Raw genomic sequence first — 22,379 nt, forward strand, 5'->3', positions numbered from 1 at the left:
CAGGCAGTGAATTACACAGACAGATCCAAACATTCACAAGCCTAATCACCACAGAAGAGGGAGGGGGAGCGAGAGAGAGAGAGAGAGAGAGAGAGAGAGAGAGAGAGAGAGAGAGAGAGAGAGAGAGAGAGAGAGAGAGAGAGAGAGAGAGAGAGAGAGAGAGAGAGAGAGAGAGAGAGAGAGAGTCCACTCTGGACTTAGACATTCACCAGTCATTGATAAAGTGCTTAGCAGCAGGAAAATTAATGAATCCGGCCTGACTGGGAGAGGGGGGTTTGGGGTTGAAGGGGAGGGAGAGGAAGAGGAGGAGGGCTGCTGGGGGTGATAGGCTGGGTGGGTGTGTGTTTGGAGGGGGTAATCCTGTTCCAGCTAAATGGCTGATCCCTCTCATTCCTTAGATATCAAATGTCAAAAGTTAAATTAGCCTGCTAGCCTCAGATAGGAGTTAACATGGTTTTAAATGGGGTGTGGGGGTTGCTGAGTCCTGCCTCCTCTGGGATGGTGGGCAGGTGCCTTTTGAAGTGTCTAATTATCCAGCTCCTAGTAAGTGCTGGCTAACTATCTTAATGAGGGTCTCTGTGCCTCAATGCAGTGCACGCTCATGCACCCAAACACGTGCAACAGAAAGTGTGAATGTGCGGTGGCCCTGAAAGCTCGACGTACTGCGACTTCAGAAAACACATGCATATAGATAAAACATGTGCAAATGGAGAAAACATCTACACATGTGCAGAAAATAGAAAATGATGCAAATACTCTAAACACAACCAAATACTTGCGACACAAAAGTGGGACATGGCCGGGACCCTTGCATTAGCCTCATGCGCATTATTAACCTACATAAGTTATCTGACGAAATACCAGAAAATAAATGAGACTAGGCTAACGTTGTGTTAGCTGGGTATATAACATGCTAACATGCATCTTCTTCTGATCATTAGTGTGGTATAGCCAACCTCAACTAGTGTCTTCACGAGGCACAAACCATGGCAACAACAGCCGTGTCCCAGCCTTCAAGTTGCTGTGTGTTGAGCTCTCAGGGCCACTGTATGAATGTACATTTTGAAGCTAACAAAAACACATAACATTTTACTGTGTTTACATAAGAGTGGCCAAGGAAAGAAAATACAACATGGACGTAAAGTCTGGGCAATTAAAATTTATGTGAAAGAGGTTTATGATGTCATCCTATACTGTAAGGTGGAAACATCCACAGTGGCATTTTGGAATGTACTTAATGTGCTTGAAATGACTGTATTATTATTTTTTTTTCTATTTTATCCTAACTGCTGGCTCTGTGTTTCTTTGCATTGGCTGGATATCCATTTTTCTTGGCGAGCTGTTCCTAATCTGAGTGCCACAGACTTGGTCCGAATCACTCTGGTGTCAGAAGTGGGATTCCAATGCTGAGGCCCAGTGGAAAGCTGGCCCACTCCGGTCTGGTGGGCCGTGTGCCCAGATTCACCCGAAAAAACCCACTTTCCCAAATAGACATAGTTCTGCCGTAGTCTGCCCTAGCACACAATCATTCTGTATTGTTGCAGAGAGCAGTTTAAATAACCAACAGGTTATGGCTGATCATTGCTGACTTGTGTCTTTCTGAAGCAGTTTTAATGTAGTCTATAAGCCAACCAGAGTACTAAATGGCTTTTTTTGCCTTGAAGCCTTGATCAAATGCATCTATTGGTGTTTGATTCCTTAAAGAATACAGGCCAAGGTGCCCTTTGAGTGGAAAAACCTTCAAGGCCTTAGCTCTCCACAGTCAAAAATGCATCAGTGTGCATTTTAGAGGCTGATCTTTTAGCTCTCACTGCCATGCTCATTGCTCCCTCACAATGTGGCCCTGATGAAATGGTAGTGGGGTTTCAGGCCGCTCTATGGTGGGCCTATGCCCCTAATGGGTGAATAAGGGGTAGCTGGGGGCAGCCGGAGGCTTGGCACGACACAACCCTGCTGTGAGGCTGATTTGAGGTGAGCACAGGGAAAATGGGAAGGAGCCATGCTGGCTTTGATTTGCCCCTCCCCAGCCCCAGGGCTTGGAGGCTGGAACTGCGAGATGCTGAGCTCTGGGTGCGTCCCCGCAGACCCCCGGCGGCAGCGAAACAGGCTGGGACTGAGGGCCACGGAGCTGGGGGTTGGGGCCTGTGCTGCCGAGAGCCAAATTGAGATGTGGGAGTCGTCAAATTTGCCTAGATGAATATTGAAGAGGGCATTTGCGGGCACTGTGTGGGAAATCAGGAGCTGACAATAGACTGCTAACCAGGAGAGGGAACATCCTGACCTGCCCCTGCTTCTCTTTGCAATTCGTCTAAGCATCAGTCACACGCTTATGGTTAAATAATGCACCACCATGGATTCACTCTTCAGAGACAGAATCAAACGTGTGCGCAAAGTCAGAGGAGGTGAACTTCATGTTTGCTGACAGATATTTTGACTGGGAATTGCTAATCATGCTGCCCACAGATATCAGGATAATGGTCGGATTCTGCCGTGTGACTTTCAGAAGATTTGTTTGTCAAGGAGTTTCTCGAATGTCACCCACGTTAAGCAGATACGGGAAACGCTGAACTGCGTCGGTAACCTCCACATAATGCAGAACTGAACTCTGTTGTGGGGAAGGCACTGAGCTCCTTGTGGCACGGAGCCTGTCAGCCAAGAAGTTGATCAGAAAAATACCTCACACAATTGCCGTAATCCCCTGCGCTCTTGTCATGTTGGGTTTGGTGGAGTTTGAGCGGTCTCCCTCTCCCTCTCTTGTCTTTCAGTCTGCACTAATCGTGAATGATTCCCTCTGTCTATAGCGCCAATGCCAGGGCCGGTGAATCAGGTACATAAGCCTAAGCTGCTTGGAGAGGTGCTCTTATTAAACTCTAGCCAGCTGCTGGAATTTTTCTTCCCCCTCTCATTGTTAATTGGGGAGTCTTGAGTCTTTCCCGGGAGTTGATTTGCAAGAGAAAGAAAAAAAGGAGCAAGAGATTATTGCACAGGAGGAGAGGAGCTTTGAAGAAGTGTTTTGTGATTTCACTGTATATCCTTCTCTACTCTCCTCCTTGTTCACTCTCAGTGTGCTCCCCAGCCAAAATCTGTTTGTGCCACTGACAACAGGGCTTTGAGAAGTTCGAAGGTGGAACACAGCACATGTCTGGCTTTGGCTCAGAGGTACAACAACACCTCATCTGATGTTTTCGGCTTTTAGGAAAGGCAGTAACGGAGGCGATGGCCCTTTGTGCACCCGTGAAACATACATGTCGTACCTTTAGACACTCGCTCGCTGTCTGAATGGGTTCAGGCTGGAGGGCAAATGGGATGCTTGAGAGTCAAGGGCAGATTGGCATGTGGAGGAACAGAAGTCCTTGTTCTTAACCCCTGCCTCTAGAAAATACTTTCAAAAACAACAAGCCAAGGGTTTTGTTTCACTTTTCATTTCTTTGAATTGGCTGGGCACCCTTAACTTCAGCCCCCGCCCCTTGTCCCAGGGCCCAACTTTTAGAGGAACTGGCCCCACTCCATTTCTCATTATCTCTTTTAAAATTTCATTTTGTCATTGCATCCATGCTCTCTTTTATACGGCCATATTAAAGGCCATGCAAAGGGTTTTCTCTGAAGGTATTTGAACCAGAGTTTTACAATAGAGACCCCAGACAAGGGGAAAAAAGGGAGAAACCTGGGCTTTAGGATTTAATGAGTGGCTTGCTGGGGGTGAAAGGCAGATAGAAAGCAAGTGAAGGAGAGCAAGAGAGAGTGCATTTGTCGAGGGTTAGAGAGAGAGGAGAAAGAGTGGTAAGGGAAGAAGAATGCAGGAACGGAGCACCAGGTACCATTATAGTGGCAGAGAAAGCTCCTGAAATACTAGAGCTGGGGCGTGTGCTCTGATCAGGATGGCAGTGAGCACAATTACCTTCTTTTCAAATCCTTCAGTGACACTGCAGGAGGAAGGAGGACTTTGAAACTTGAAAGGCAGGAGCTCGCTTTCAACCTCAAACGCGAGCAGGAAAGGGCTCTGAAATTTGTTCAGTGCTCCCCATCCACCATTAGCTTGTTTCTTCCTCTCGCCTCCAGGCATTTAAGCGCTTTTTGAAAAGATGTTAAGAAATTCAATCACCATAGAGAGAGCAGGATGGTTCTTTTTCAGTTTTTTTGAGAGGCATACTTTCCTCTGGTCCACAGAGGACCAGCCTGCTGCTTTTGTGTTCGGCTGAATAGACCTGCAAACTGGTGGAGGACTGGATGCGGCAACCATGGGAAAAGAGGAAATAAAAGAGGAATAAAAAATGAGGGAGGGAAAAGGGGAAAGGGTCTGTTGGGCTGATGGTCAGAGTTAGAGAAGTGTTGCAGGGTTGAACTTTTCAAAGTTGCACATGTTTACCTGTGTCTGCTCTGTCTTCATTATCCCATTTTTCTGACAGATACTTGACGAGTTATACGGATACAAAAGATTTCCACCAGCAGGTACAAGCAGCACAGAGGATGAACCTTACTCGAGACTTCTGGTTCTCTTCCACCAGTCAGAAGAGTCAATTGACCCTCGTGCCGCTGAGTGTTTGTTTAACCATTTAAGGTGCTATGAACTAAAGTAATGAAGCCCCTTAAGGTGGTATATGGTGGAATGATGAACCCCCTCTGTGAGCTCGCCATGGTGACTGGAGGGGGCTGGTGGGACTGTGACACCGCTGTGATTGAACTGTTAGTCGCTTGACCTCCCTCGGTGGAGAGAGTCATATCTGAATAGCTGTGGGGGGGACACTGGAGAAGGAGAAAAAAAAGAAAGGAAGAACAAGAAAGACTGGGGGAAAAGAGTCATAAGACAAATTGAAATAATGAAAAATTATATTTTATTACGGCATCCCCGCAAACAGAGGCTTGACTCTCCCTGTTCGGTTCTGACCCGGCCCTTTGCTCCATATCTTCCCCTTTCACTCTTCTAAAGGTGAAAGGCCCAAAAATGTCTTAAAAAAAATACAAGAAAAACTGCATTTTCTAAACTAAGCTTTTTAATCTCCCCAACAGTTCTTTGAAGGGTTTGCAGGAAAATGTTTTAAGCCAGTTTTCGTGCCCAGTGGCCTCCTAACTGCTCCAATACCTACTTCCCTTGCAATGAATCTATTTCTAATACATCAAATATCAGTATGAAAGTAAGAAAAAGGGCTTATGAATATGTAGCCAATTTTTTACTTTCCCAGATGATCAATGTGAGATTTCCTGGATGCAAAAGTGCTGAGAGTACACAGTGGAAGCCTGTAGTACACGGCTACATGCTCTGCCCTTAGCGGCGCTTGCTCCCAGCATAGTTTACACTTTCGACTTCTTTCATTCCATGACAGGAGATGAACCCAATTCCGAAATCCCTTTATGTTAATATTGCGCTTTGCAAGAGCAGACCTATTAATCCAGCTTTAACCGTATAAGTGCCATTATTCCCTTAATAAGATCACTGGCTGTGCAGTATAGGATTAAATACTTATATCATAACTGACACTGTCATTTCCTGCGGATGATAGAGGCTTGCCTCTCTGGCTGTCAGTTCCGCGTTAAGAATCCTTGAATCTGCTGCCAGTACTGCGCCAGGGCATGGCTGGCCTCGAATCCAGGTAATGGATGTGGGAGAGTGAGGGGAATAAAATCGGGACCCGTGGGTTGCTCCTTCTGCTCTCTCTCCTCGCCTCGCTCAATCTCATTCTCTCTTTCTGTTTCTCTCTCTTAACCTCCCCCTTGCCAATCGCTTCTCTTCTTCTGTGAAGTGCCACAGCATTATGCTGGTCCTCTTCGGTGCTTAAGGTAGTGCTCTTTAATCTGGCCCTCTCCTCCGTTCTTAATTGGTGGTTGGATGCTGTTGGGCTGCAGTGCATGGTAGGGGAGCCCCGCATCGCCTGGCTGCTAATACCGCAGTACCTGTGGCACCAGCTCAGCAGCGTTCTGCCAGGTTCTCAGTGAGCGACATTAATGCATCAAAGAGCTTTGGACTGTACAGATGACCAACACCCTCGGTGGTGAAATCATAATTGTGGATAATCAGGGCTGAACACTGAGCATTTACAGCAGCTGCTAATGAAGGAATCGGGGCCAGAATTATGAAAAAAACATTGTTGGTAACTGCAAGAAAAATATTTTACATTAATTATTTTCTTTATAGAATATTATAAACAATGATTGAACAGTAAAAAAATACAGAGATCCACTAATACCATTACAGTTTTTAACACAAAAATAACCCTATAAAGTTGATTATTACCAATGAAGATGTTCAGACTAGCATTTTAAAACAGACAGGACCCGCCTGCATATTCAACATAAATAAAATTGACTGTATATTCTAAAAAAATGTACTTTTGAAAATGAGGACGAAATACATAAACTACATTAAAATGTCATTCAATGTGACTGAGTTGGCCTGTGTAGTATCGTCCTACAGAAATGTCTAATTCCAGGTCAGGAGGCTAACTAACCCTTATATATGTCAGTTCAGAGGTCAGGGTCAAGGGTCATGTCTTCCTGGTGCAGCTCAGCCCTTGAACTCCACATTTATCCCCCTTTTTTACCCAGCATGCCATTGTAATTTCTCCAGAGACCCCACTTCTCCTAATTTTCCCCCCACGAGAGAGAAGAGAAAGATTATCTTGAGAACAGTGAGAGAGAGAGAGAGAGAGAGAGAGAAGGAGGGCAGGGTTGATACAACCCATGACGCTGGTTAATGGGCAGTTTGGAATGCAGGCGGAAAGCCGGCCCTGCCTCCCCATGGGAATCCATTTCTTTATAAAAAAGAACAGACAGCGCTGAATTTAAGAACAGACTTTTGGGAAAATCATGCCTCAATTGTGCGGAATGAAGAGGTTTGTTCATCAGTGGTGTCATTTTTTTATTCATACACCATCTGCCTCTGAACTCCGACTCTTGGTGCTGTGGAAGCCAAACCCCGGTAGATTTACTATGATGACAGAGCATAGGTTTCAGGTGTACAGAGCTGATCCCCAGCTCCTCCCTTTACCTGCTCCCTCTACGTGAACAGACTTCCATACCAAGTGCTCATTGTGTGTGTGTACAGCTGTGTGTAAAGCCGTTTTCTGGCATGAACCCAGGATAATATAATGTCTGGACAATAGGGTCAGGACATTATACGGACAATGCCCTTCACATAGAAACAATGCAGCAGGATATTGTCCGGGTCAGACGTGTTCACAACAACAGGAAAATGTCCAGAACATGCAGGTGAAGGGAAGTGCCTTAGTAGAGCATGCAGGAGGCAGGATATGATGTATAATATCCACCACGGGATTCAAGTGCTTTTGTTCACATCACATCATCACCAGTGTTGGCCCTTAGCACTTAAAGCTCTGGAATCTTGCTGTCTTTCCAAGTTCACATCTTTGTTGGCGTCTTCTACATGTGTAGCTGCTCTTTTTCAACCTGAGACATTGTTTATGTATGAAACATAACCAGGAAGTGAGAGATCCTCACATTTGCTCCCAACTTTTATTCTGATATCTGCTCATAATAAACCTGTTACTCCTCCAAAGTTTTCACGTCACATTTATACTCTCCTCTCTCTCTCCTCATCTGTTTGTTCTAACAGAAGACGACAGCTCAGGTACACCTTACCACCGTGAGAGGCGCAATGCCATCAGCTCTCGGGCCCCAGCCAACGAGGAGCCCTCCACCTCCACAGAGGAACGGCCATCGCTGCTCAAGAAGGAGCTGCATGGTTCCCTGCCCCACCTGGTTGACCACGGCTTGCCGTACCGAGGCACTCTGTTCGCCATGGACCCCCGCAATGGCTACCTAGAGTCGCACTATCGTAAGTCCACAAAAAAATTGACCTTTTCTATCTCTATTCAAAGTGAAAAAGATTTTTACAAAGTAGCTCAAGGACATGAATACAGCCGTCCAAACACTGAGGCCAGTTTCTTCAATGTAGGTGAGAGGCAGGACTGCAAGATGCTTGATTAAGTCTGACAGATTGGCCTCTCTCTTGTGCTTGCTCTTTCCTACACACACACACACGCACACACACACACGCACACACACACACACGCACACACTTGCATTTCTGAACACATGCACGCACTCCTGTCTTGTTCTGTGCTTGGGAAGTTAGTATGGGGAACGGCCAGCGTAGCTTCTTAATTCCCTCATTAGGGGCCTGTCTGAGCACAGTACTCCGCTTTCTCTCATCAACACACACTTCAAAGCCCCAAAGCAGCGGCGAGTGAAACCTCACCACTCCCTACTCTGCCTTTCTCCCTCTCTCTCTCTTTCCTCTCTCTCTCTCTTTCTCTCTCTCTCCTCGGAAACTGTGAGAGAAAGGAAAGGCGGTGAGAAAGGGAAAAAGAGAGAGAGAGAGAGAGAGAGAGAGAGAGAGAGAGAGAGAGAGAGTAATGGAGATGAAGCTGGAGAGATTGAGGTGAAGGGAGAACTGTGGCTTGAGTAAGATAATTTGCAGGAAAAGGTGAGATGGACGGTAGATGAAAGTGCAGCTGTGTGTATGTGGAGCGACAGAGCAGGAGATGATAGGGGAGTAAGAGGCTGATTAGGAGGTTAATTCAGCGGCGGCTGTTGCCAGGACTTAGCCTGGATTTGATGTGATAGCTTGTTTAGTTTGGTTAAATTGGCTCTGAATTGGGACAGACAAGAGTGGGACAGAGACGTTTTAATCCCGTGGCAGTAATGAAAGGTCCAGCGGACCCCAACCTTATACTGTAACTCCAGCCGCTTCATTAGCTGTTGCTCCACTGTGCTTGGGTGCGTGGGAGTCACCAAGGTGCCTCTTTAAGCGAAAGGTTACTTAAAACCAGGCCATGGTGCTGTGGACAGGGCCCTCGAGGGCAGAACATTACTGCCCATTACATCCTGACCTACCTCAGCAACACTGCCACATCTCATTTTATGTATGTTGTGAGGGTACGTGTGAAGGAGCTCTGGCGGTTCCAGACCACTGAAGCCTTCGGGGGTTGGAGTAGAGTAAGGGGGGTTGCGGGGGTCACTGTGAGGCTTGGGGGTCATGTGGAAAAGTCACAGTCTGAAATGGACAGTTCAAAAGCAGCAGGAAAAGTCAAAAGGGCCGTAGAGCTTCAAGAGGCTTTCATCGGGGCTCAAGAGGCTTGAAGGCTGCAATCACACGAAACATGGTGGACGAGAGCACAGCGATGCTGGGAAACTCTCCTTCTAAACTGCTTCTTGCACATTTTAAAATAAAAGTCTTTAGTGTTGGTGCTGAAACAATTAGTCAATCAACAGAAAAATAATTGACAGCAATTTAATAATTGATTATTTTAAATTTACCTCTGCCAAGACCAAACAGTCCTCTTATGAAACCACATTTAAATTCACTTGATCCAGATTTTTATTTGGATCTCCACCAAATTGAAAACACTCATAAATATCAGTCCCATTAACATGCCATATTTTCATCATTAAAATGAAAATATAACTATTGTCTTACAGTTCAATGAAAATGTTGAAATCGCACAATGTTAAAGAAAGTGAAAAAAACCCATATCCTGTAACCGCCCTCTGCTCTGGAAGACCTGTGATCAGAGATGAGAGCATTGCTGTGTAACACCTCCGCCTGGCCCCAGGTGTTAAGGACATGGGGTGTCCCTTAAGGCAACGGCCCCATTTTGTCTGATTGAACCCAGTACCAGAGCTCAATCCCCACGAGCTCCGGCGGTCTGAGGGTCAGCAGAACGAAGGGGCTCCCCCTAAAACCTCCACTTCCCCTCCCTCCCTCCGCCGCTTTGAACCAAGAGCCTGTAGCGTCTGTCGCCACTCTTATACCACAAGGTGTAAAGAGCCACTGGCTCCTGTTCTGGTTTCTGGTTCCATACATGTGAGCACACACGTTATAAGCACACACACACACACACTCAGCCCTTACTCCACCAGCGGCAGCCCCTCTCTATGAGGGCTTTGTCACCTCCTAAATTCATCCCAGGTGTGTGCATGTGTGTGTGTGTGTGTTTGTGATGGAGAGGGGGCCCTAAGCCTTTGTGCTGTGCTTGCACAGTGCACCACGCCACGCAGCAGACAGCCAGGTAAATCCGATTACTCTTAGCGCTGGTGTGTGTCAGTGCTTAATGTGCCTAAATGCGATGGCACCTGCAGCCTCCCCACACCTGGCCGCTGGGTTTTGAAAATGGTAGCAACGCACTGGGAAGCGTGGGAGTTGAACAACAGGAAAGAGAGCAAGGGGGGTTTATCTTCAGGGGTCTGGGCTCTGGGTAAATCTCTGCTATTCACCCAGACTTGTGGTCTCCCACTCTTCTTGCGTCCACGGCCTAAGACTGTGTTTACTCTGGTTTTTACACCCACTTCAGTGCAGAAAAGAGGAGACACTAAGGAAACATTGCCCCATTGTTACCATTAGCTAATCGTGGTGTTGCCTGAGTCTTAGCTGCTTTTCTTGGGCAAACACTGGATAAGAGTCCATATCCTTCTTACCACAACACTAATACATGGGGCTTTGCTGTGGGATAAGTTGAAAGGATTGAGATGAGGATTAATGAGGAAGAAGTCTTTCTTTAAGATCTTAATTGTGCAGAAATGTGAATGGGATGTGCCGCGCAGACATCTGTTTACATTATGTGCTGATTAGCCGGTCAGTGGTCCTGCAGCAACAGTGAGCCCACTTGCTGGCGAAGCATCTCTGGATCCGCTTCTTTTAAAGTGTCTCGTTCTTAAACACTTGCCCTTCTTTGCTTAACTAAACACATCCATGGAGGGACTTAATGCACATCCCTTTCAATGGTTTTCTTGCAAATGTTAAAACTGCACTGAAACACCAGAGAGTGATAGTGAAAAGGATGCAAACTAGCTTTAGAGACAATACTTGAAGATTTTGGTGGCACAAGATTTGTGACTCTATGGTATCAGTGATACATTCGATCATTTATAGGACTAAACCAGGCACATTAAGTGTGTCTCCAGGCTGTGACGGCTGCCTTTCTGTCCTATAGTCTTTGGGTTAAAAAAAAAGAAAGAATCAAGCCCAGTTCTGGATCCCGGGGCATAATCCCCACACTAAAGCCTTGCTGTCCTTGACTGATCTCAGAAACCAAGCTTGCTAAGCTAGAGGCAGTGAAGGTATGGATCTCTTGGCTGAAGATTTCTTTCACATGTATCACAGCATCCCAACTCTCTGAGCCTGGCCAAAGGTGACTGCCACCTGGTTCACACTGACCCTGTGTTCTGGGAAAGCTGGTGCGAACACTGAGCCACGGCATAAAACCTGTTCCGGGGTTTTATGGTGTGGCGGGGGGGTGGTGGGTGTCCAGTCATATGGGTTAAACTCTAAACTGCTTCGGCGAGCTGATCTCAGGTCTACTGGGCCGTAGCACGCCAGCCTCTGCCCCGGCGTCAGTCTGTCTGCCTCAATATCAAAATGCAGCTGACCACTGAACTGAATGAGCTAGCTGTCACCAAACTGAACGTGATCTGCACAGCAATGGCCTTGGACTCTCTACAGTTAATTACAGTGCTTGGTCATTCAGTTCATAGGGACCTTTCCAGATGTCTAGAAAGAGAAGGAGAAAGCACGAAAGAGGAATTATAAAGTGTGGGTGTGTGTGTTTTAGGAAAAAGTGCTCTTCTGAAATTGTGCCGAAAGAACAAACTTTCTGGCCCCTTGTCGGTTTAAACGTGAAAAGGTTCAAACACCCCCCCCCCCCCCAAAATAACTGAGGGGCGCAGAGGAGAGCCTGGGGTGAGGAGTCATGTGCCTGCTTCATGGGTAAGTGTTTGTCTTTGTGATTGTTACAATATTGGCTTTTTGAGCATGGTGGCACGTTGTAGTCCCACAGCGGTGTGCCGGCACAGAGAAGCCTGGGGCACACTGCAGGCAATGGAGAGGGATTCCTTCCATCCACCTCCTTTCATCAAGAAAGAACAACATGGGCCTGTGCTCTGCTGTGGCCCCTTGGTCCAGCGCACCAGGGATAATCAGATGATCCCCTTTTATACAGCTTATTAGAGGCATCTCATGCTGTACGATAGGCCATATTCTCACATGCATGTGCCCCTTTGTAGCGCTGGATGATTTAAGGGGGTTAAGCAGAGTCTGAAGTGCATGGAGTATGCACTTTTAAGGTCGCGTGGTGCTCTCACCACAGAGCCGATGCGTGTGAACTGGGTGTTTCGGAATAATGGCCGTTCTTACAATGACAAGATTAAATGTGAAGGGGCTAAGAGGAATTAAGAAGAATTTTTCAGAGAACTTAAGATGTTCAAAGAATACTACTCAGCATTTCTTGGTATCATTGTAGCAACATCTGTCAGGGTGTTTTACTTCTTTTCAAATGAGATTGGTTAATCAGTCAAGTCGCAGATGCGAGCAGGAACAATGAGCACTTTGCTGTCGTCGCAGAGGCTTAAAAGGAAGATTTCTGCTGCATTTTGTGTCTCCAGAAGCAGAATCCGCTGCAGCAAACACCACTGGCGACAACAAAACCAAGCACAATGCTATAAAAACAAGATGACTAAATGCTCACGGGGGCTTCTCCTCAGCTAGCTGGTTAAAGCCACAATTTATTAGGCGTTTTCTCTCCTCCTTAAGTTGCCCTGTAGTCTCCAGTAGGATAATCACCTCTGTGTGCTGCGGGGAGAATCAAAGAATTGTTTCATGCCTTTCTGTTTGTTTTCCTGCGTATCCAATTCTCATCTTAGCCCCCTTTTTTTTTTACATTTGCATTCCACTCACACAGTGGCAAAGATAAGCGCCCGTATCCCTTCAGCCAACAGCCCGTATCTTGCTCTTGTCTCTGGAGGGTCGCAAGTATATATTGTTCTACACGTAGGGGAGGCTGATGAACACAGTATAATTAAAATGTTTGTAGCAGCCTGGTGAAATGTGAGATATATCGCTGGAGAAACAAGAGAGGGAGTAAGGGCTGAGTCTGAGGGTATAAGTGAGACAGAAGGGTAGGAAAAAGAGAGAAGAGAAGGATTGCAGAAGAAGGAGGGGGGTGTAACAAAGCAGAAAATGAAGAGAGACATAAAAGAATGGGAGCTCAAGGAGGTCAGCCCCATCACAGGCTTTAGTGTTGCCTTCAAAGATGCCTGGGACAGGTGGCAGCTCCAGACAATCTCGCACCACAGAGCAGCATCCTCTCAGGAGGAGATAAGGGATTCCTCCATCCAGGCACCCTCCTCTCCCTCCTCCTCCTTCGCTCACACTCTCCACCTCCCTTATACCCACCCCCCGCTCCTCCTCCTCCTCTTTTTCCCATCTTCCCCAGTTCTCCCAGCCAGGCTGCTTTGATGTGGCTCAGTGTGAGCGGGCAGCTGTAGGCCATGGGGCTGCGGCAGCGCTGCTGGGCCACTGGGCCGGTGGACCGCTGGGAGCAGACTCGAGCGCGGCTCAATCAGTGGGGCTCTCCGGTGCCCGGCACTTTCAGGTCTCATTAAAGCGCTCCGGCAGGGTTAATCCTCTTTAAGGTTTACATGGGCCCCAGTTTGTCTCTCTGCCCAGGCTGAAGGAACCCCTGGGCGCCACCTGTGTGACAAAGACTCAAATCACTGTGACACAAGTTCCCTCCGTCTGCTGCCTCTCTCCTTTGCTCCCCTTGTATCCTCTCCTCTCTCTCTCCCTCTTTCTGTATGGCCTTTGCTTTCCATCCCCTGTGCATTCGGCCCCTTCTTGCCTCCCCTTCCCTTGACAGTACCTAGGCCTGGTTGTAAGTCTTTTCGGATTATTTGGGTGGAAACTGTTGACAGGGAGTGCAGTAAACGGATTACAACTTTGTTCTTGTTTTGGGAATGCTGTGTGGAGGGAAAGGGGAGAGATCAGGAGGATGCGCTTTGAATAATGAGAGAGGCGAGGAAAAAGAGATAGGCCTAGAGCGGGATTAATTGAAAGAATTAGGAGGACGATGCAAGAGTGAGAGAGAGGGTGAAAGAGAGGGTAAGGTGACAGCAATGCACAGAGCGTACAGAATGTAAAAGAGGGAGAATCAGAGAATTCCAGATGTTGCTGCACTCATAAGACCCTAATTGGTCCAGAAGCGTCAACTCGTCTGGCCCTGCAGAGCCCAGTTTGTCTGATTGCTGACACTGGGCTTTGTCTTCGCTCCGTGACACGCAATTTCCGCCATTAGCCGAAATAATGGCTACGTACCTCCAGAGGCCTGCACGGACTTTGTTTAATGTCTGTGTCGGTGGAAACTAGAGGAGTACGAATTTACAACACACAGGGAAATACCATTTGATTGTAAACTATATTAAACAACTGCATTTATGGTTTTGAATGTTAAGGGTTATACATTTAAACTCCTGCATGTGTGACCATTTTACAAAGGATACAGTATGTTTTTTGATGGATTTCCCACCTTCTACGCAGCCACCGGTTGCCACTAACTTTAACACCATATGAGCTATATTGTAGCCATTTATGAGCTCAACCCTCAACCTTTTTTTCTAAAAGATTTTCCAAATATTGAGATTCCAGAGTTGGTTTTCAAATTGCAAGAAGCTGCTGTTTTAGTGTGAGACAGCTCGCTTCCCTTTTTGCAATGTTCTCAGTTCACTTTCAAATCTTGCTGCCCTTGAATGCACCGCGAAGGAGTATTATTTACACCGGCCCCTTGTTTTATCCACATTACCAGGCAGTAATACATAATTTTGACAAAAAATAAATAAAGCTGCCAAAATACTCTCTGTGATGGATTACCTCTCTAAATCAAGATTAAAGTACCTTCAAGTTGACATTCATAGTGCACAGAACTGAGCCGAGAACAATGGCGACCAGGAAATATTTTCTTTGGTAAACAAAGTTACATCGAAATGCCTGGTTTTAGTCAGTGACCTCCCAGCGTGGTTCAGAATTGAGAAGACGTCCATGTTCCCCAAACAGCGTCCAGCCTTTGTGTTATTATAATGCAGGTGTATCCACCTCACAGTCACAATCACAGAGGCCCGGGGAGGAGCTGTGACACAGGGCTGCAGGGGGTCAGTCTTTCACAGAGTAGCTTTGTGGCATTGACGTCAATGACCTTGACTCTCATATATATATATATATATATATATATAGTTTATCCTACATTTTCTACAATACAGGCATTTAAAGGAGTTTTTAAAAACAGATAGTTGACACTGTGGATCTTCTCATTTCTTCTGTGACCCCTAATTTCTAAATAAAGATCTCAAACAAAAGATCAAACCCTACAGCGGCTTTGTATTTGAGAAGAGTAAATCACACAGGGGGAGTTGAAGCAAACTAAAAGTCCTGGTGAGTTAACCCCAGGTTTAAATCAACTCCCTTCTCTCTGTGTGGAGAGTCGGAGATAGACAGATGAGAGATAGAGAGTTGGAGAGAAGTGGAGAGAGGTGTAGTGCACAGTTCCAGTTACTAAACTGCTGTGTAAATCACTCCCCCAGCTGGGTGGGGGAGAGGAGGCCGGAGGGTGGGGTAGGGGAGGGTGGAGAGGGTGCTGGAGTGAGGGGAGAGGGCCGACGCGTAATGCTTTGTTCTGCTCCCCAGTTTATCCCAATCTGGAGAAATTCACCAAATGTAGGAGATAGATTGGCGCAGCGCAGGGGCCTCGTGAAATAACCCTCACTCCCTGATCCACACTGGGATACAGGGAGGTGGAGAGTGGTTGGAAAATGGGGGAATAGCTGGGGGCCCCTGGAAAAGCTGTGTGAGTGCTTAGCTACACTCCAGTAAAGTGAGGGTCCTTTCGCTGTAGTGTGCAATTTGTTAGGATTGACTTGTGAATGTCTCGCAGATGCCGCTGTTCCGTCAACATATTTGTGTGGCGTATGGAGAAGGGAGGGGCTGGGTGAGCTACTTGAAGTGCGGTCACAGGGCGTCTGGTTGCTTGAAAAGTTTTCTTTACAAATATTATTTTAGATATTTGTCCTGTAAGCGGCTACATATTTCACAGGGGATTCTCATTTGTAAAGATTTGAACTCTCAGATAAAGTTTGGAAGGGTATTGTTGCACGTCGCGTGGATGATGTACGAGCACAATGAAGCCTTGAAAAATGATCCTGTACTTAGCTTTGTTGGTGCAAAGAGATAACCTGCTTAAAGATTAAATCCCAGAGCAAATATGTATAGACTTGTAGAACCATGAAGAGAAAGGACGGGCATTGACCGACTTGTTCAGTCTAGACAAACAAATTACTTCTGACAGCGAGTAGCGATGGAATGTATACTTGAACAGAGCAGCCTGTTATCGTGCGTAGCTGACGTCTCTCTTTTTTTTTACTGCTCACTTTCTCTCCTCCGCTCTGTTCTGTTTTCTTTTCCCCCACTGCGTTAATTACTTTTACCCACAGAAAAAGTTTTTGTGTTTCAAGGGTGTGAGAGCAATTGAGCAGGAGAAACGGCGAAAGCAAAAAACGGCGCAGAACACAGCGGCGGAGAGAGAAAGAAATCTATTGATTTTCAGAGGAAGGGCAGAGTGTGATCTAGCTGCCGTACGTATATGATGAATGGCAGAGAGATTAGGAATCCAACACTTAACATTCTTCTGTTATTTAACCTCTCTGCTCGCTTTCTTCTCCTTTTTTTTTTTTTTAACTATTGCTCTTTGCAGACTAAAGAGCTGTTTTTTTTTATCTTTCTCTGTTCCTGTGCCCAAACATTTCATACTGCAGAAAAAGCTTTGCACAGCAAGAGCATTAGACTAATTTATACAGTGGTAATTAGGCCATTAGACCTGAAACAATCTGGGACCTGTAATTAAGCAAAGCGCTCCAAAAGTCAACCGCAACTCCCATTGAGCTTAGCTAAACACTCTCCCAAAGTGTTGTTTACATGTCCAAACAGCTTGAGGTCTCAGTGTAAGCAGACATGTTGAGAGACTGGTTGTGAGGGGATTGATCACAGGGAGAGAAGCGGGCCAGCGTCCAGACTACTTCCGTCTGGATGGTCTGTATGGGCTCCATCTCCTGCCAACCAGATACTGATGGGAGGCCCGTGTGTCACATGTCTCAGGGGAAGCAGGATGAAAAATGTTTAACACCCACAAAGTCACACACCATGCACACACACACGCAACCTTCACAGTCATGCTTGACTGCAGATATTATATTGCGTTTGTAGCCTAGAATCAAGTAACTTTTTCATGACTTTATTCATGGAATAACTTATTAAGTAATTCAAATAAAACAATTGGGGAAAACCCTCTTCATTTTGCGTCATTTTAAGGGGTCTTAACGTAAAAATGTGTGTACTGTGCATAGGCATAGATATTAGTAAAGTAATAGTATATTGTTATATACATAGAAAATGTTATGTGGAATCCTCCACCACCACCCCAGACACATCATACACACATTTAGATGTTCTAGTCTTCAACCAAACCCCACAGATTAGCTGTGGACTAATGTAATCAGCCGTTCTCTGGGCCCCAGGCATGAGCCCACTGTGCCTCCCCTGTTGCAGTGTCCCTGGCAACATCTCAAGACGACACCTTCAGGAGTAAGTAAGAACAGCAGTAACAAAATACGCCCTGCACTGTCACAGCAAACTCATGCACACGCTCACGTACTCACTCCCAGAGAGGAGCGACGCAAGTTGCACACACATGCACTTGTAAACATGCAAATAGAAAAAAGTCTGGAGTATCTTTCACAGAGTTTGCAAAGTGTTGCAGAAATATGGTGCAACTGCAGGCCCCGCTGCAGACGAGCGTGCCTGAGCAGTGAGATCATGAGCAGGGAAAGAGGTGGCATAATGAAATCTGGCAGTCACAGCCACGGCACAGGCTTCATATGTTCCACATTAGTAATTCACAAACCTCTGGAGCAGGCCCCAGCAGCCCTTTTCTCCCTCCGCCTTAGTCACTTATGACAATCTGTCACTGGCTCTTTGTGCTCTCGCAGCGGCGTGTCGTTGAGGAGCGCAGTTTTTATAGAGGAGTGTTTCGTCCTCGGCTGCGGGCGACGCTCTGTTAGAGCAGAGTCAGTGAACCCTCACCAGCGCAGAGGAGGAGACCAGGTTTAGCCGTCAAGACAATAAACTCACAATGCTGAGTTGACAACAAAAGAGAAGGAAGAGAAATTGTTATTGTTGTGTATTATCAAAACCCAAATCAGAATTGTGAGTGACAGCTCGAATTCTCCTAAAGTATCACATCACAAATGTTCCAAAGCCTGGTAAAGATCCTTTGTGGAAACACTTCCATTATGAAAGGAGATTAACCAATAAGGATATTGCAAATTATATGCTTTAGGCTTCATCCTCCCCTTGTCCTCCCCCTTCTTTTGAAATTATTCAAGTGTCCAATAAAGGACAAGGCAATTACCATCCTCTCTTTAATGAAGGAGAAGCCGGCTTCTCCTTCATTCCTGAGCATGGTGTTTGTACTGAATTAGAATTAATGAGCTTGGTCAAAGTTTGCTTCTAATTGCCCTTTCATTAAGACCCATTTGTAATCATGTCTTAATGACGTCTATCTAGTCTCCTGAAAGAATCCCAGAAATTTTTACCCAAAATTAATAATGCTATTCTGAAAAGTTGCACTGGCCTCATTAAAATGTTTGAGTACTGAAGAGCTATGAAAATGTATTTCATACGATGAGTGTCAATAACTTTGAAAACTACCTAGTGGTCCCAAAGTCCTGACTTTCAGCATTTGGCCGAGGTGATTTGATCCCTCTCTCTCTGCCAGTGGTGGTTGATTCCGGTAAAACACAGTACTGCTTGTGTTTGGTTCCTATGTGCCCTCCAGCTGTTTTCTCCATTAGAAGAATACCCCTGAATATCCAGAAGAGCAGGAGCAATTTAGTCCGGGAGTAAACAGTAAGGAGTCCCTGCAGGAAACACTGGAGATGGATTGCAGGATGGTGTCTCTCCCCCTCTCTCCTTCGCCCTCTGTTCTTTGCGACTGTATACATTCCCTCCAGTGACACAGGGCTGTTTGCCTTGCTAATGGAGAGCTGCGCTGGCGTAAAAGAGGTGGCAGGCTCTATTTAGATAGGGCCATGGTAAAGTAAACTTCTGAGTTAGATTTAAATAAACCTCGGCGGAACTGTTTGCCATGCTGCAAAGTCGTGGGCCACAGCGAGAGGAGGGAGGGGAGGAGTGATGAAGAAGGGAGAGGAGAAAAAAAAGGTCCAGTCTAGGCACAGGGCTGTGCTGACTGAGGAGCTCCAGAGACATAAACATAGGGGGGATCTGGGTAATTCAATGAGGAGTGGCGGATGTGGGAATGAAGGGGTGGAGTCTTTAAAATGATTTCACAGTTTGTAATGTCTGCAGTCATCCCACATTGCCCAACAGGACAGAGGTCAGTGTAAAGTTCCTGCAGGGATCAGCATCAACAACATGAAGCCTTTACTCCCATCAAGCTAGAACTCAGCACATAAACCTGAAGGTTCATTTCCGACTCTGACAGCCGAGGGCCGGCAGCCCAGGCGTGGAGCTACGGAGAGTAAACAAAACCGATTCTGCCCTCGTCTAACACCAGCCAATCTCTCCATCCCAGCATCTCCTCATCCCTCCTTCCCTCAGCAGCTCTGGAATCGGCCGAGGTGAGCCAAGCCAAAACTGAGTCATCAGGAGGAAACTGTTAAACAGACAGAGATGGAGTGGTCCGATACGTGCCAGAGCTGTATGGAGGAGGCTTTTTAATACTGATCTCTGTTTTTGTGAAATCAGCCAGGATGAAAACCCTGGAATGGTTTCTAGAAGTTTGTCCGGAAGTTTTCTTTTCACTCATCGAGCACAGTAGCAAACCACAGTCAACAGGAGCGTGAATTTTAACTTATGACTCTTATTTAATCGTTGTTTATAGCGAGCAAGTGAACGAGCGATTAAAGAGATTGATTCTGTTAGTGTGCTTATTTTTACTCAGGGCTGTCCACAGAAATTCTCCTGGTAAGAATACAAAATATATATATATAATTTACAGCTCAGGAAAGTGTGGAAGTGAATGGATTATTTATTTACCACAACTCACAGTATATCAAATATAGCCCAGAGAAACGTGTCCTCAAACACACAAACACACAATGACTGACAACTGCTAGAAGCGACTTGTCCGTGACTCGCTCGCTAAGCTTTGAGTATCGTCTCTTCTTCAGCTGTGTATGCGTGTGAAGACTCGGGTCATGTGAGAGGTCAGGGTGTGTGAAGACAGACAGGTTGGTTAGTGACAGACAGGTACACCGACCAATCTATTTATTACAGAGTGCCACAGGCTTTTTTTCAGACAACTTTATTGATAGCTATTGTGACATGTAGAGGATGTCAACAAATAAGACAAAGTGTTTCAGAAACATACCAACCCTACCTATAAATACTCGTGTTACCTCACCTAGGTGTTCTCAGTTTGAAGTTTGGGCATGTGATACATCATCTGCAGGATTGTTTACTGAACTAAACTCATCACCTCATAATTGTAGCTGTGTTGGCGCAAGCCGGCGATGCTCATCAATGAGAGAATGAGTGATGAGGTAAACAGACCTGAGTCAACACCTGCTGTGTTTGGCACCTTGCATTTAAAGGCTGTTGGGCACCCCACCGTTTGGCCATCTGCCCTCTTGGCAAAAGCTCCCAAATGTTTACAGGCAAAAAACACATAGCTAGCAGCCTCGGAGACTTGTTGCGTGAAGGTATGCAGATGCTGACACATGCTTTGCCTCAGGGTGGTGATATGCTGCTTGGCAATGGCCTCGGTAAAAAGGCAATGAAGTGACGTGAGATCTGTTCAGACAATGTGTGAGTGAAGAAGTGATTCATTTGTTTTTATGTGGAGCCATAAAAGTTGCAGTGTGTGCAACAGTTGTGTTGTTTCTGTCTCCCTGTGGAGGTTTTAACCTTCGACCCTCAGGTAGGCTGCGTTCCAGAAGAAAATCCCACTCATGGCTCACTTGTTGCAACTTGGATGCGCAGTTGCGACACAAAATTCCAGCTTTAGTTTTTTGGGATAATGGTGCAGGGTGCAGTTCAGGTTAGAAGATGAGGCAGCACATCAGTTTAAATTTCAGGGGGTAAAAATAGAGAAAGGCCTGGAAGCTCATATTATGCAAATGTTTTAATGTTTTATCTGGAGGGGGGGGGGGGGCTTTCGATTCTCTCTGGCAGTTGTGACAAAACAGTGAAACGGAAAAGGATGTTTTTGTTCTCATTTTGTACGTTTCAGTGGTTGTACTTAAACATTATCCTTTGTACAAAACCATATTATGCTTGGCTCAGTGAGAAATGTGCCATTTGGCGGCTTTTTTTCATGGTTATTTATCGCTGTTTATTTTGAGTTCTGTCAGCCTTGAGACATTTACAGACTTCCTCTGCGAACATTTTGGAGCCGTGCAGCTTTTAGCTCACTTAATGAGGTCTCATTTGGGTGGGTCCGCAGAAAGATAGCAATCAACCACTGCCTTTCATTATGGCTGCTATCGAGATCAGATGAGGAGGGAATGAGCTCACATGACTATGTTTAAAAAAAAAAAAAACAGTGGTAAAAAAAATAATGGATTTCATATGTCTTATTTCTTTCTCTTTTCTTTCCTATACAGCTGCACCACAGTTCTTCCCTGCCTTCCATCCTCCTGTGCCCATTGACGACAGACATGCCCAGGGACGATACATCTACGATCCCTCCCCTGTGCCCCCTCTTCACGTGTAAGTGTCTCCAACTGTCTGTGTTTTATGTCAGGAACTAACCCAATATTCTCCTGGATTGCAGGCATGTGCAGCAAACACAAAAAATCAAGCAGATAGATAGCCCAGTCAATGTGACTGAACCCTGCTCAAACCCGAATGTCATTTAAAACATTTAGTTAGAACCTGGCCTGACCTGGACTCAGGTCATGTATCCACACTCACACTCAAAGCTGAAATATTGCCAATCATACGTGAGAGAACATTTGATTCAGTTGCATTACGAACATCAGCGGCAAGCTCCCCATTATTAATGGCGCTACAAATCGAGCCCCTAAACCTGCTTCCGCCCGTGGGCGCGGAGCATCCTCCTTGTAGGTGCTGGGCGCCTCTCTTTCCCCTTTTTAAGGATCAAAAACCGCAGCGCTGCGAGTGCGCAACATGATCTGCGTGTCAGAGACACACAAATGAACATGTGTCAGAGACATGGAAACGAGAGCCGGGCGAGGGGGAGCCTGGGAGCGTGTGATTCTCATAAGAGCAGTGATCAAGCCCTGTCAAGAGAAGGAAGCAGTGCCTCCGCTGACATCCACCCATCTCTGACAGACACAGATGGGCTTCTGACACATGAACTGTATGCAACCAACCATCCTGCCTCATCCAATCACATGCATGTACAGACTATAGAATATGAGTGGTGAGAATTTAATAGCAGGGGACTCCTTATTAAAGTCGTCTCATATTTTCCCAGGAGTAAATGACCGGCCAGTGTTGCAGAGAACTTCAAAGCACTTCACTCACTCACTAACATTAGACTTTTTTCTTCTCTTCCTCTTTTCGT

The 22,379-nt window shown here is 46.1% G+C and overlaps 1 protein-coding gene across 1 annotated transcript in view; it reads left to right on the forward strand.

Moving 5' to 3' along the window:
• gli3 (GLI family zinc finger 3) overlaps positions 1–22,379 on the forward strand; it is a 93,806-nt gene that overhangs the window by 28,780 nt on the left and 42,647 nt on the right. The window contains exons 3-4 of the mRNA XM_034572401.1: positions 7,568–7,789; positions 21,454–21,559. Coding sequence (XP_034428292.1) covers positions 7,568–7,789; positions 21,454–21,559 — 328 coding nt within the window. The remainder of the gene's footprint in view (positions 1–7,567; positions 7,790–21,453; positions 21,560–22,379) is intronic.

The sequence above is a fragment of the Hippoglossus hippoglossus genome, chromosome 20, assembly GCF_009819705.1.
Source record: "Hippoglossus hippoglossus isolate fHipHip1 chromosome 20, fHipHip1.pri, whole genome shotgun sequence".
Lineage (NCBI taxonomy): Eukaryota > Metazoa > Chordata > Actinopteri > Pleuronectiformes > Pleuronectidae > Hippoglossus > Hippoglossus hippoglossus.